This window comes from Scyliorhinus canicula, chromosome 16 (genome assembly GCF_902713615.1).
Source record: "Scyliorhinus canicula chromosome 16, sScyCan1.1, whole genome shotgun sequence".
Lineage (NCBI taxonomy): Eukaryota > Metazoa > Chordata > Chondrichthyes > Carcharhiniformes > Scyliorhinidae > Scyliorhinus > Scyliorhinus canicula.
Genome location: NC_052161.1, coordinates 12,443,357 through 12,457,934, shown reverse-complemented (window position 1 = coordinate 12,457,934; position 14,578 = coordinate 12,443,357). Strand labels below are relative to the sequence as shown.

General features: G+C 51.8%; 1 protein-coding gene across 1 annotated transcript; it reads right to left on the bottom strand.

The window, feature by feature from the left end:
* Positions 1-12,340: 12,340 nt before the first annotated feature.
* On the bottom strand, positions 12,341-13,316 carry LOC119950609. Its single transcript, XM_038773194.1, has one exon. The coding sequence runs from the start codon at positions 13,228-13,230 to the stop codon at positions 12,613-12,615; it is 618 nt and encodes a 205-aa protein (XP_038629122.1). The 5' UTR covers positions 13,231-13,316; the 3' UTR covers positions 12,341-12,612.
* Between the last annotated feature and the right edge of the window lie 1,262 nt (positions 13,317-14,578).

Sequence of the window (14,578 nt, the reverse complement as noted above, 5' to 3'; positions counted from 1 at the left end):
TCCAGCCCCTCCGGGAGGCCCAAAATCCGCAGATTCTTCTGGCGGGGGCGATTCTCCATCTCCTCCATCCTTGCCAACCATTTCTTGTGAAGCGCCTCGTGCGACTCCACCTTCACCGCCAGGCCCAGGAGTTTGTCCTCATTCTCTGAAGCCTTTTGCTGCAGCTCCCGAATCTCCGCAGACTGAGCCATCTGAGTCACCCCAAGCCTGTCCAGCGATGCCCTCAACGGCTCCAGGATCTCAGCTTTTAGTTCCTGGAAGGAGCGCAGCAGCAGCTCCTGCTGCTCCCTCGCCCACTGCTGCCACGCTGCCGGTTCCCCGCCCACCGCCATCTTGTCCTTTTTGCCTCGCACCTTCTTCTGCTGCAAATTTGATTTTCTGCTCGGTCCACTTCTAGTCCAGCCCATCCACTGGCCGCCAAGCACCGAGGCTGCGTTCCCACCCGGGGAAAAATCAAATCAGCGCCGTTGTGGGCCCTTAAAAGAGCCCTTGGTGAGATCTTTTCCAGTTGTTCCCTTTGCTGCTAGAATCTATCTTTCACAAGGGCCCTCAGGTCAGCTTGAGGCCTCTAACACAGCCCTTCCCCCACCTGCATGCTGAATAGGCTTTGTCTCTCTGCTGCAGCCTGAGCCAAATCCTACACTGTTTCTGCGGGACTGGAAATCAAGAAACATATCATTCCTGGGGAAAATACTCCTCCTACATTCACCTATACTTTTTCATAAAAATTCCACTCCATATTGCTTAAAATAGAGCTTTTTTCTGTGATCTTAGCAGGAGCTGCCGTGTGTGTGACCACTCACTCCATGGTGCACACCGGAAGTCGTGGTGGATTGGATTGACCTGCGATCTGTATCTATCCTGAGATTTATGGGGACGTATTTTCAAACTGAGCAGTTCCTGTGACAAATTCATTGGAGATCTCTCTTTCATTTTAAACACGGACTTAATGCGTTCATTTTAAATGGCTTAACCTCTGACGCCAAAGAAAGCAGGCGGGGATTTAGTACGAGGGAATTAGGCGTTTCTACCGGCGCCTCTAGAGGCAGCGAGGATAAACGCGCCCTGCTCTGTCGCAGAGACAGGAGGAACTTCTCGCCTGCAGCAGCGCAGAGCTTCCACCAGGTGGCAGGAGCGACGCAGTTTCATAAGAGGGCAGCGCAAGTCAGCCACCACCTAGTGGGAACCACCAGATTACTCCGGGGTATGGGCGGGAGCAGAATACATCCGCCGTCCAAATTATTTTGCACGGGATTGGAATTAATAATAATCTAATAATCTTTATTAGTGTCAGAAGCAGTCTTACATTAACATTGCAATGAGGTTACTGTGAAAAGCCCCGAATCGCCACATTCCGGCGCCTGTTCAGGTACACAGAGGGAGAATTCAGAATGTCCAATTCACCTAACAAGCCCGTCTTTCGGGACTTGTGGGAGGAAACCGGAACACCCGGAGGAAACCCACGCAGACACGGGGAGAACGTGCAGACAAGTTGGGAATCGAACCTGGGACCCTGTTGCTGTGAAGCAACAGTGCTAACCACTGTGCTGCCCGGATTTTTCACCTGGACGTGACCGCCTGGGCGTGAGTTTCCGATACAGCCCGTCCTCCCCAGGCCTGGGAATTCCTGCCCACAGTCAACGACCTTTTTGTTTGTCCGTCGAGTTCTCCGGGGGATTTAGGCCGGCAACAGTTTCTAAATTTACGGATGACACCAGATTGTAGGAATAGTTGAAACTGAAGGGGGCTGCAGCAAATTAGAGGAGTATATTGGAAACTTGGAGAATGGGTAAATAGTTGTTCAATACAGAAAAATGGGAGAGAATACATTTTGGGAGGGAGAAAAGGGAGTTCACTGGAAGGTACAAGTCTAGCTGGGATGGAGGAACAAAGATTTTGGAGTAAGGATACACCAATCACCAATAGTTGCACTGCAGGTTATGTGGCCATTAGAAAGCAAACCAAACACTTTGGGCGGGATTCCCCGTAGCCCAACGGCAAAATGAAGAATGGCGATCGGGCAGAGAAATTGGGGCAGGCGCCGGTTTGAACCTGATTGGCGATTCTCCGTCCCTTCCAAATTGGCATCATCGGGCCGCGCACAGTCACAACCCCGTCGGAACGAGCTCAGCCGACCTCCCCGGCCACGTGTGGTCCCAGCGCTTACAAACCTGGTGTGCCGGCTATGGACGGTGTGCCGGCTATGGACGGTGTGCCGGCTATGGACGGTGTGCCGGCTATGGACGGTGTGCCGGTTATGGACGGTGTGCCGGCTATGGACGGTGTGCCGGCTATGGGCGGTGTGTCGGCTATGGACGGTGTTCCGGCTATGGGCGGTGTGCCGGTTATGGACGGTGTGCCGGCTATGGACGGTGTGCCGGCTATGGACGGTGTGCCGGCTATGGACGGTGTGCCGGCTATGGGCGGTGTGCCGGTTATGGGCGGTGTGCCGGCTATGGGCGGTGTGCCGGCTATGGGCGGTGTGCCGGCTATGGACGGTGTGCCGGCTATGGACGGTGTGCCGGCTATGGACGGTGTGCCGGCTATGGACGGTGTGCCGGCTATGGACGGTGTGCCGGCTATGGACGGTGTGCCGGTTATGGGCGGTGTGCCGGCTATGGGCGGTGTGCCGGCTATGGACGGTGTGCCGGCTATGGGTGGTGTGCCGGTTATGGGCGGTGTGCCGGCTATGGACGGTGTGCCGGCTATGGACGGTGTGTCGGCTATGGGCGGTGTGCCGGTTATCGGCGGTGTGCCGGCTATGGACGGTGTGCCGCTATGGACGGTGTGCCGGCTATGGACGGTGTGCCGGCTATGGACGGTGTGCCGGCTATGGACGGTGTGCCGGCTATGGGCGGTGTGCCGGTTATCGGCGGTGTGCCGGCTATGGACGGTGTGCCGCTATGGACGGTGTGCCGGCTATGGACGGTGTGCCGGCTATGGACGGTGTGCCGGCTATGGACGGTGTGCCGGTTATGGACGGTGTGCCGGCTATGGACGGTGTGCCGGCTATGGGCGGTGTGCCGGTTATGGACGGTGTGTCGGCTATGGGCGGTGTGCCGGCTATGGAAGGTGTGCCGGCTATGGACGGTGTGCCGGCTATGGACGGTGTGCCGGCTATGGACGGTGTGCCGGCTATGGGCGGTGTGCCGGCTATGGACGGTGTGCCGGCTATGGGTGGTGTGCCGGTTATGGACGGTGTGCCGGATATGGACGGTGTGCCGGCTATGGACGGTGTGCCGGCTATGGGTGGTGTGCCGGTTATGGACGGTGTGCCGGCTATGGACAGTGTGCCGGCTATAGGCGGGGTGCCGGCTATGGGCGGTGTGCCGGCTATGGACGGTGTGCCGGCTATGGACGGTGTGCCGGCTATGGACGGTGTCCAGCACCGCCACACTCGGCCGAGATCCATCTCGCTGGCTGGGGGGGGGCATCTGCTAGGGCTGGGAGGAGTGGTGAGGGGCGGCCAGGAAGTGGGGTCGGGGTGGGTGGGTGCGCGGTCTAGCACGGCCAGCGCCATGTTTTCCAGCGCGACCAGTGCGGGTGTAGGCGTGGGCGGCTGAAGCTGGTCAACTCTGCGCATGCGCGGCCCGGGACTTGGTGCAATCTGGTGCAATCCTTTTTTTAAATAAATTTAGAGTACCCAATTATTTTTGTTTTCCAATTAAGGAGCAATTTAGCGTGGCCTATCCAACTACCCTGCACATCTTTGGGTTGTGGGGCCGAAACCCACGCAAACACGGGGAGAATGTGCAAACTCCACACGGACAGTGATCCAGAGCCGGGATCGAACCTGGGACCTCGGCGCCGTGAGGCAACAGTGCTAACCCAATCTGGTGCAACCCTGAACCAAATAATAGATTAAGAAGCCCCAGGTTCGGCTGCCGTCAGCAACCTGGTCTCAGTTAGCCAGCAGGAGTATTGCTGTTCACTTCAGCACCTCTGGTTTAGAGATGGGGACAAATTTATCCAGACTCCCTTCTCCTGATAGTTATGCAGTGGCCTCTGTGTAAAGTGTGAGTGTTGACTGTGTTTGGAACAATCTAGCTTTAAGCTTCATTCATATTTTGTTCCTGTATGCCAAGGAAGGTGAAACCTGGGTCTAGTTTCATTTAGAGCTGTTTTTTTCTTGTGAGTTGGGTGCCAGCAAGTCTGGGGCCCTGTTTGTATACGTGTCTTTTTAATGAGGTTTTACAACCCTTGAAGTGAAGAGATGAGGGTTAGTAATTTAGTGAAGTTTAAAAAAACATAGAGTAGAATAACTGTGCTGTTGCCGAGCAAAAAAGGGGCAAAAAACACAGGAAACGAGAGAGGGGCTGTTCAGTCATTTAGGATATGTGTACCAGAGAGTCTCACTCAAGAGTGTCTAAAACTTTCTGGTAAATCCTGTGGACTGCTGGGGAACTGAGTTTGGGGAACTCATGTGTTTGCTCTAAAGTGGAGGTAAAAATGATCCTACAGTGTTGGGTGTCTTGGGGGAAGAGATACCAATTGAGGAAGAGCATCAAGTGAATGTTTAGAAATCCACCAGAAGTTAGGACTGCGCGGTGGCGCAGTGGGTTAGCCCTGCAGTCTCACGGCGCCAAGGTCCCAGGTTCGATCCCGGCTCTGGGTCACTGTCCGTGTGGAGTTTGCACATTCTCCCCGTGTCTGCGTGGGTTTCGCCCCCACGACCCAAAGATGTGGAGGGTAGGTGGATTGGCCACGCTAAATTGCCCCTTAATTGGAAAAAATGAATTGGGTACTCTAAATTTTAAAAAAAAGAAAGAAATCTGTTTGAAACTGAGGCAGCCCAAACCTTCAGATTGAGTGGTAAATCTTCACTGGTGGTTTTGTGTCTGTAAGGGTATTGCTGGGATAAAAGGAACAGTGCAAAGTTTAACAATTTTTCATTATTTGGATTGAAACCTTTCTAACTATTTTTTTAGTGTAATATAGTCAATTTACTTCTTTAATAAATGTTTTATTCTCTGGCAGATTTCTTGTGCATGTGTTCAGCAAATAACCTCCTCCAGTTTTTGAAAAAAACAAAGTTAAGATCTACCGAGCCAGGTTTATACTGGAATTTGACTTGTCCAGTATTGACATCATCTGGGATTGTAACAACTGCGATGCTTCAGCAGTTGAATAGACTGTTGACATTCACTCTTGAGGAGAAGGATGGCCCTTAGGCAAGACCTTGGTATTGTTTTAAAGAACGTCTGATCAAATGTGCACATGGATCAGGAACAGCTTTCATTCGTATAGCACCGATAATGCAGTAAAATATGCCAAGGCACTTCACAGGCACTTCACCAAGTCACCTAAGTTTTAAGGAATGTGTTACGGTTGGAGGGAGAGTACGGAGAGGTTTAGGGAGGGAATTCCAGAGACTTGGGCTGAAGCAGCCGAAGGCATGTTTTTCAATAGCGGGGCAATTAAAAGCAGAGATGTCCAAGAGGCCGGAATTGAGGGAGAGCAGAGATCTCGGACATTTGTCGGTCTCCAAGAAGATACTGAGTGAGGAGTGAAAACGTGGAAGGATTCGGAGATAAGGCAGGAGGCTGGAGTTGAGTTGCAGATCAGTCATGGTCGAATGAAATGGCAGAATAGGTCGAAGGGCTGAATGGCCTCCTCTTGTCCCGATGTAGCCCCAGCAGAAATGAAAACCTCTGTCGTAATCAACATCAAGGAAATCTTATCACTGAAACTTTAATTGGTAAAAGTCACGGGTTGAACTGCTTTAACTAAATTTCTTTTTCGAAAGCATTCTTGTCTGCTAACAAGACCACCTTTTCTACATCTGTCCTTTTTACAGGTGGCATTGTGTGTGTGGGGAATCTGTAGGATGGTTGGAGTTTTGCCCGGTGCTCAGCTGTGAGAACTGAGTTCCATAGACTGTTGACCCACATAATTCTCGGTCTCTGGACCCAGTTCCCCAGCTTGGTGATGATCCTCTAACAGCGAGATGCAAGACACACATGTTTCAGTCACAAAGACACAGAGATAGGGGGCACGATTCTCCACTCCCACGCCGGGTGGGAGAATCGCAAGAGGGCCGCTCTGGCACCCTCCTCCCATCTCCCATCCCCCCAAAATGGTGTGTCGCGATTTGCGACACGCCGCTCGGAGAATCGCGGGTTGCCGTGAGATTCTCCGACTCGGATGGGCCGAGCGGCCTGCCGTTCCCGACCTGCTCACGCTGGCGGCAACCACACCTGGTCACTGCCGGCGTCAACATAGTGCGCAAGGTGAGTATGGGGCCTGTGGAGGGCGGAGAGGGGAGTGAGCACCACGATCGTGCTCGGGAGGGGACTGGCCCGCGATCGGTGCCCACCGATCGTCGGGCCGCGTCTCAAAGGGACGCACTCTTTCCCTTCCGCTGCTCCGCAAGATCAAGCCGCCACACCTTGCGGGGCAGCGGAGGGGAAGATGGCAACCGCGCATGCGCGAGTTGGCGCCGGCCAACCTGCGCATGCACAGCTGACATCATTAGGCACGCTGGCCACGTCATTCTCGGCACGCCTGGCCTTGATGCCAGCGACAAGGCCCGGCGGCTGAGATTTACGGCACGGCCCTCCTAGTCCCCTGGGGGGCGAGAATAGGGGGCCAGGAGCGGCCCCCGATGCCATTGTGAACCTCTCCGGGTTTCACAACGGCTTCGGGCCTTGCGGAGAATTCCGCCCAGGCTATTTGGCTCAACAGCCTGTAAGGTGAGGTGGATATTAGGCTCTTGATCACCAATAAGCCATGGGCACCGACACTGAATGTTTCAGTTAACAGCAGGCGTTTATTAAGTTCTGCTGGCATACACAATTGATACTTAACATCGGCAGTAACTGTAACAGAAACCTCTGGCCCTTGCTCTACAAGGTTGCTGGGGTATTGTCTTCTGGGATCTAGGCTATGTTCTGTTGACCATGGTCTTGGCTTCTCTTGATGTATGCCACCGAGGTCTCCAAGCGTCCTCCTTTTATCCTGTCAAGAGGCTCTTCTCAAGCTGCATTAGGCAGTGGGGAGGCAGTGACGTTGTGGTCCTATCACTAGACTAGTAATCCAGAGAGCCAGGACAATGCTCGAGGGGCCGGTTTCGAATCTGGCCAGGGCAATAAAGAAAGGCTATCATGCCAGCATGATTGGGCTGGAGATACCTCATTTGCTGTCCCTCATCATGTCCCTGGTTCAATGTGCAAGTCTGTTTCCTATTCTTCCCCTTTTTGCAGACAACCCAACCGCTCACATGTCCGACGATATCAACCATTCCCCGCAATTTTACACTTTTGCAATTTCCATTGGTGCTGTTGCTGTGACTGGCCCTGTGAAAAGAGTATTGAAAAGGGGCAGGAACTGAAAACAGAGGAAGAAGTTGTGAGAAGAGTTGTGGATCTCGATGAGAGGAGATGGGAGAAAGGGGGGAAAGGTCTGGGAAGAAATCAGTTCCACGGAGCTGTGTCAATGTGTCTACCAGGGCAGTGCTGTTCCTCGATCTTGGGAAGGAGGGTGCAGTGGGCTGTGAGGTCGGGAGCTATAAAGTTGGGAGGCTGGTCGCGGGAAGATCTCCAGAGTAAGTTGCACAGTAAAATTTCAACCTATTCGTTACGAGGAAGCTCGGAACAAAAACACTACTGTCTTCAACTTTAATCAAACCTGTACCAATTCTGAAACAGAAGCTGCTGTACAATTTTATGCCCTCCTTCTGTGTCATTCTTGTTTTAAGTGCATCATTCAGCCTGGGTTTGTGCCGCTCTAAAGGCCTGTCCTGTCCTTTCTTAGTGAAGCAGAGTTGCTGCCCTCTGCTGGTGAAGGCAACTTGCAGCAGGCAAGGTCCGTATCTGCCACCAGAGGGTGCTGCAGTTACACGCCGGTGCTGTGGGTCACGACGGTTCCAGAAAGCTTCCACACCCCCTCCCCCCCCCCCACACACACACACACAAATACTTTACAGCCACTGAAGTACTTCTGAAGTGTCGTCACCGGTTGAAGGAAACACAGCAGCTAATTTGGACACAGCCAGCTCCTACAAACGGCAACGTAATAACGACCAGCTAATTTGTGTTTCTGATTGTAGATATTGGCGGGGACTTCAGCTGCGTCGATGGTTTTGAGAAGTTGGGCACGGTTCTCTTTAAGAGAAGATTTTTAATAGAGGGATTCAAGACCATGAGGGGATGGACAGAGTATTTGGGGAGAAACGTCCCATTGTGGAAGGGCACAGAATTAAGTTAATTGACAGGAGAAGCAATGGCAACTTGAGGAAAAAAAACATTTGTGCAGCGAGTGGTTAAGATCTGCAGCACATGGCCGATGACCTGTTACTGTATGTGGCGGACCCGGTGGGAGGGATGCGGGGAGTGATGGAGTTGCTAGCTGAGTTTGGGACCTTTTCAGGTTATAAATTAAATTTAGGCAAGAGCGAGGTGTTTGTGGTGCACCCTGGAGACCAGGAGGAAGGAATTGGTAGGCTCCCGCTTAGGCGGGCAGGGGAGAGCTTTAGGTACCTGGGGGTGCAGGTGGCCAGGGACTGGGGGACTCTTCACAAGCATAACTTTACCAGGCTGGTAGATCAGATGGAGGAGGAGTTCAAGAGGTGGGACATGCTGCCATTATCGTTGGCGGGGAGGGTACAGTCCGTCAAAATGACGGTGCTTCCGAGGTTCTTATTCCTCTTTCAGTGCCTGCCCATCTTTATCCCCAGGGCCTTCTTTAGGAGAGTGACTAGCAGTATTTTGAGTTTTGTGTGGGCACATGGGACTCCGAGTGTGAAGAGGGTGTTCCTGGAGCGAGGGAGGGATAGAGGCGGGCTGGCGCTGCCCAACCTTCTGGGGTACTATTGGGCAGCCAATGTGTCAATGGTGCGTAAATGGGTGATGGAGGGGGGAGGCGCGGCGTGGAAAAGAATGGAGATGGCGTCATGTAGAGGTACGAGCCTGGGTGCCATGGTAACGGCACCGTTGCCGCTCTCCCCTAAGAGGGTTACCACGAGCCCGGTGGTGGCGGCGACCCTAAGAATCTGGGGACAGTGGCGACGGCATAGCGGGGAAACAGGGGGCTCAATGGAGGCTCCACTGGGTGGCAACCATCGGTTCATCCCGGGGAACAAGGATGGGGGATTTAGGGGGTGGCAAAGGGCGGGCATCAGCAAATTGAGGGACCTGTTTATTGGCGGGAGGTTTGCGGGCCTGGGGGAACTGGAAGATAAATTTGACCTTCCCCAAGGGAACATGTTCAGATACTTGCAGGTAAAGGCGTTTGCTAGGCGACAGGTAGAGGGATTCCCTTTGCTACCCTCGCGGGGGACGATGGACAGAGTGCTTTCGGGGGTGTGGGTTGGAGAGGGGAAGGTGTCTGACATCTATAAGGTAATGCAGGAGGTGGAGGAGTCGTCAGTGGAGGAGCTGAAGGCTAAATGGGAGGAGGAACGTGGGGAGCAGATAGAGGACGGGACTTGGGCGGATGCCTTGGAGAGAGTCAACTCTTCCTCCTCATGTGCGAGGCTTAGTCTCATCCAATTTAAGGTGCTGCACCGGGCCCACATGTCCGGGTCTAGGATGAGTAGGTTCTTTGGGGGTGAGGACAGGTGCACCAGATGTTCGGGGAGTCCAGTGAACCACGCCCATATGTTCTGGGCATGCCCAGCACTGGAAGAATTCTGGAAGGGGGTGGCGGGGATGGTGTCGAGGGTGGTTGGATCCAGGGTCAAACCAGGGTGGGGACTCGCGATTTTTGGAGTTGCGGTAGAGCCGGGAGTGCAGGAGGCGAAAGAGGCCGGTGTCCTGGCCTTTGCGTCCCTAGTAGCCCGACGAAGGATTCTGTTACAATGGAAGGATGCAAGGCCCCCAAGTGTGGAGACCTGGATCAGAGACCATGGAGGTGGGGCGAATGTTTATGATTGTTAATATTATTGTTATTTTTGGTATTTTACTATGGTGCGTTATTGTTGAATAAATTCAAAATTTTTCAATAAAAATTATTTAAAAAAAAAAAAATCTGCAGCACATAGAGAAATATGAGGAAAGGCATTTTGACCAAAAAGGCAGGAATTCTCAATCTCAAAGGAAGGAAAGGAAAGGTGAAATAAAAATGGAAAAGACATTGGTTGTGCAGCGTGGTTCAGTAGGTAACACTGTCACCTCTGAGGGACAATGTCTTCAAACATTTTTTTCGGGGACCCATTTCTACCAACCGGCCAACCTTCGCGACCTATGCCGGCCGACCTGCGCGACCCACCATTTTCTCTTACCTTGTTTTGCCGCTGACAAAAATGGAGGAAATGGTTTTGGGTCCCTTTGGCCCTCGTACACGCTCCTCCAATGGAACCTGTTGGATGAAGGTGAAGCCTTCCGGTGTCGGAAACTATGGAGTCTCCATTGGTCCAAAGTTCTGAATTTTTTTCCTGTAAAATTTTATCAAATAAACCCCCCCCCGAACTTGTAAAAAAAATTAAACGAGTAAAATAAATGAATAAACCCCCCCCCCAAACTTGTAAAACAAAAAGCTGCGACCGTTTAAAATAAAAGCGGCTGCACTGCACATGCGTGCCCGATCATCGGTGCGCGTGCGCATAGTTTTGCACATGTGCGCCAATGATCTGCCACGCATGCGCAGTGCAGCCGCATTTTTCTTCACATGTTCGTGGCCATTTTGAAGGCCGCTTGCAGCCACGTTATTAACAGCTGGCTGCTGCGCACAGATTTGCGCAATCGGGAGCGCTGCGACGGACGGGTCCGCGACCCTCCCGACATCCGCCCGCGCCCTGAGTTTGACAAGCCTGCTTCAGAAGAACACATCGTGAAGAACCTATTGGCGAAACTTTTAATTCAGACACCATTACTTACCCCAGCAAGATGAATAAGCATGAAAATAATAACTCTCCAGTAATTGTATCTCTGAACAATGTATAACTTGTCTTTGACTACAATCTCTATAAGGAATTGTTTTGACTGACCCTATAATTTTCAGACATGATGACGTTCCCTCGATTCAGGGAGGAACATAATGTATCTGACTGTGCTCCCTGACTCCGGACAATAGTGATGCTTATTTATACACAAGGCAAAAGTTCACTGTGACCGATAACATGTCTCGCGCTGACTGTCCCTTTAGTGCAGGCTGGAGGACAGGCTTGACCATTGCCACATCCTCCCTCATTCGACTAAGATTTCCAGGTTAAGTGATGATTTTACCGAAGCGCAATATCTCCAACGCATTAGAATACGAGCCATTCAATCCGTCGAGGGGAGGAGATGGGGTGAGCGAGGGGGGGGATGGGAAAATATTGGGGGAATGAGACAAGGGATGGGAAAGAGATCGGGGGGGGGGGGGTGAAGGTCCACTGGGGACAACACTGCTGATGGTGCCCAATCGCCCAGCAAGAGAGTTAGGGGCAGCGATGCCTCTGCTGGTTTGGAGAAGAGGAATTAGCAGTTGCTTTTACATAAGAGCTCGGAGCAGTAGGCCATTCAGCCCCTCGAGCCTGCTCCGCCATTCAATACGATCATGGCTGAGCACCTCGCGACCTTAACTTTGCTTTCCTGCCCGTTCTCCAGAACCCTTCCCACCCATTACTAATTAAAAATCTTCTCTCTCTCCTTCAATTTACTCACTGCCCCAGTATCCACCACACTCGGGGGAGGGGGGGGGGGGAATTCAACAGATTCACGACCCCTTTGAGAGCAGTAATTTCTCCTCATCCCTGTTTTACATCTGCTGCACCCGACCCTGAAGCTGTTGTTCTAGATGGTCCCCCACAAGAGGAAACATCTTCTCCGCATCCACTGTGCCAATATATAAGCAAATTACTGCGGATGCTGGAATCTGAAACCAAAGGGAAAATGCTGGAAAATCTCAGCAGGTCTGGCAGCATCTGTAGGGAGAGAAAAGAGCTGACGTTTCGAGTCCGATGACGCTTTGACAAAGAGGGTGATCGCGGTTTCAGTGCACCACAGCACCCTCCAGTGAGTCCACATTAGCTGTCAGCTGAAACAGCAATGATCTTGCCCCCGCCCGCCCCCACTGAAGGGCAGGTACCTCATTTCAATACACTTTAATATATTTAAATATCATTAAAGGGCTTCCCGACCACCAGATTCCCCCGCTGACTGAATATTTACATTGGCCATGTTTACAACCGGTATGTAACAATGGGTGGGGGGAAATCAGCCGGGGCTGCCAGGAGAAGTGTAGCTCCCTGGGAAGGAGGGGTATGCCCAGCATTCCCACTTCCAAAGGAAATATTTGTGAGTTTTGCAAAGCACATTACAGCACAGGAACAGGCCCTTCGGTCCTCCAAGCCTATTACAGTTCTATCATTGCTCCTTGATGTCAATAAAACTGGGGTCATTCAGATAAGATCAACTTGAGGTTTAATATAAATTAACATATAAATTACATAAAACAGCAGTTTTCCCGGAGGTGCGTTGCTGATATAGTTGCTTTGGAGTTTGTACATAAGTAGCCACACCTTGAAAAGCCTGCATTGACATGGGTTCTCGAGCACAGGCTCACACCGTTGAGCCATTGTGCCCTCCTCACGCTTCACTGCATTCCAATGTTTATTAGCTCAGTACTTTGAATGCAAAAAAACCTCCCACTAATGGTGTTCATTGCTTTACATATTGTACCAGGAAAAGACAGTTAGTGTTTGGATTTCCTTTTACGCATCTCCACCACTTCGCTCACACTGTCGCCTTCCTCGTCGCTGGGCGTGGGCGGCCTCCTGATTACTTTCTTCTCCACCTTGTATTTCTGCTCCCCGACTTTGGGGTCGCCCTTCACCAGATACTCCCCGTTCTGGTAGGACACGGTGACCATTGTTTTGGGGTACGTGCCGTAGACCCTGCGCAGTTCGTCCTGGACAAAGTCGGGCAGTTCCCTCTTGGCTCCGAAAACCCGTTCCATCTTACCCCAGTGCAACTCGCCCTTCATGGCAAATCCTTCGGGCCAGCCGGCCGTGCTGAGCCCCTGCTGCTGGGGGAAATAGCCATTGTACGGGTAGTACGGTGGGTACAGGTACGCTGCCGGGTTTGCAGGCGGCATGTACCAGTATGGATAGAAGTGAGGGGTCCCGTAGAAATGGTGGTACTCGGTATGCATCCCGGCTCCTTCCTGCACATTGTCCACATCCGTCATGACTATGGTCAGGGGCCTGCTGGAGAAGTTGTGCATCTGAATGGGAGGCAGTGAGAAAGCCTCGGAAGAGTTCACAAATCTCCTGGGTATCAGGGGTCCATAGTGCCCAGCCGTTGGGTACATGTTCAGACAGGACTCCGCCACTGTGCCAGTGAGATGGTCCACCGCGCAAAATTTAGTTTCACCACGGGCTTCGGCTGTTGTTGTTGTTTTTTATCCCCCCTATCCTGACAGTTTGTGATGCTGCGAAGAGAAGAAAAGACAATGTTTTGCACCTTTACGTTTTCTTCAACCAACAACGCCACAGATTTATTTATTTATTTTTCAATTTAGAGTACCCAATTATTTTTTCCAATTAAGGGGCAATTTAGCCTGGCCAATCCACCTCCCCTGCACATCTTTGGGTTGTGGGGGCGAAACCCACGCAGACACGGGGAGAATGTGCAAATTCCACACGGACAGTGACCCATGGCCGGGATTCAAACCCGGTTCCTCAGCGCCGTAGGCAGCAATGCTAACCACTGTGCCACCGTGCTGCCTCAGATTTATATTGCACAGTTAACAGAATGAATCACCCGCCTTACAGGAACATTATAAAACAAGGAGTGACACCGAGACTCAAAGAACAAAGAAATGTACAGCACAGGATCAGGCCCTTCGGCCCTCCAAGCCTGTGCCGACCATGCTGCCCGTTTAAACTAAAATCTTCTACACTTCCTGGGTCCGTATCCCTCTATTTCCATCCTATTCATGTATTTGTCAAGATGTCACTTAAACGTCCCTGCTTCCACCACCTCCTCCGGCAGCGAGTTCCAGGCACCCACTACCCTCTGTGTAAAAAACCTGACTCGTACATCTCCTCTAAACCTTGCCCCTCGCACCTTAACCTATGCCCCCTAGTAATTGACCCCTCTACTCTGGGAAAAAGCCTCTGACTATCCACTCTGTCTATGCCCCTCATAATTTTGTAGACCTCTATCAGGTCACCCCTCAACCTCCGTTGTTCCAGTGAGAACAAACTGAGTTTATTCAACCTCTCCTCATAGCTAATGCCCTCCATACCAGGCAACATCATAGTAAATCTCTTCTGCACCCTCTCTAAAGCCTCCACATCCTTCTGGTAGTGTGGCGACCAGAATTGAACACGATACTCCGAGTGTGGCCTAACTAAGGTTCTATACAGCTGCAACATGACTTGCCAATTTTTATACTCAATGCCCCAGCCAATGAAGGCGAGCATATGCCTTCTTGACTACCTTCTCCACCTGTGTTGCCCCGTTCAGTGACCTGTGGGCCTGTACACCTAGATCTCTCTGACTGTCAATACTCTTGAGGGTTCTACCATTCACTGTATATTCCCGACCTGCATTAGACCTTCCAAAGTGCATTACCTCACATTTGTCCGGATTAAACTCCATCTGCCATCTCTCCGCCCAAGTCTCCAAACAATCTAAATCCTGCTGTATCCTCT

Excerpts from the sequence above, each read along its gene's own strand:
- LOC119950609 (XM_038773194.1), bottom strand. The coding sequence starts at position 13,230 with ATGTACCCAACGGCTGGGCACTATGGACCCCTGATACCCAGGAGATTT.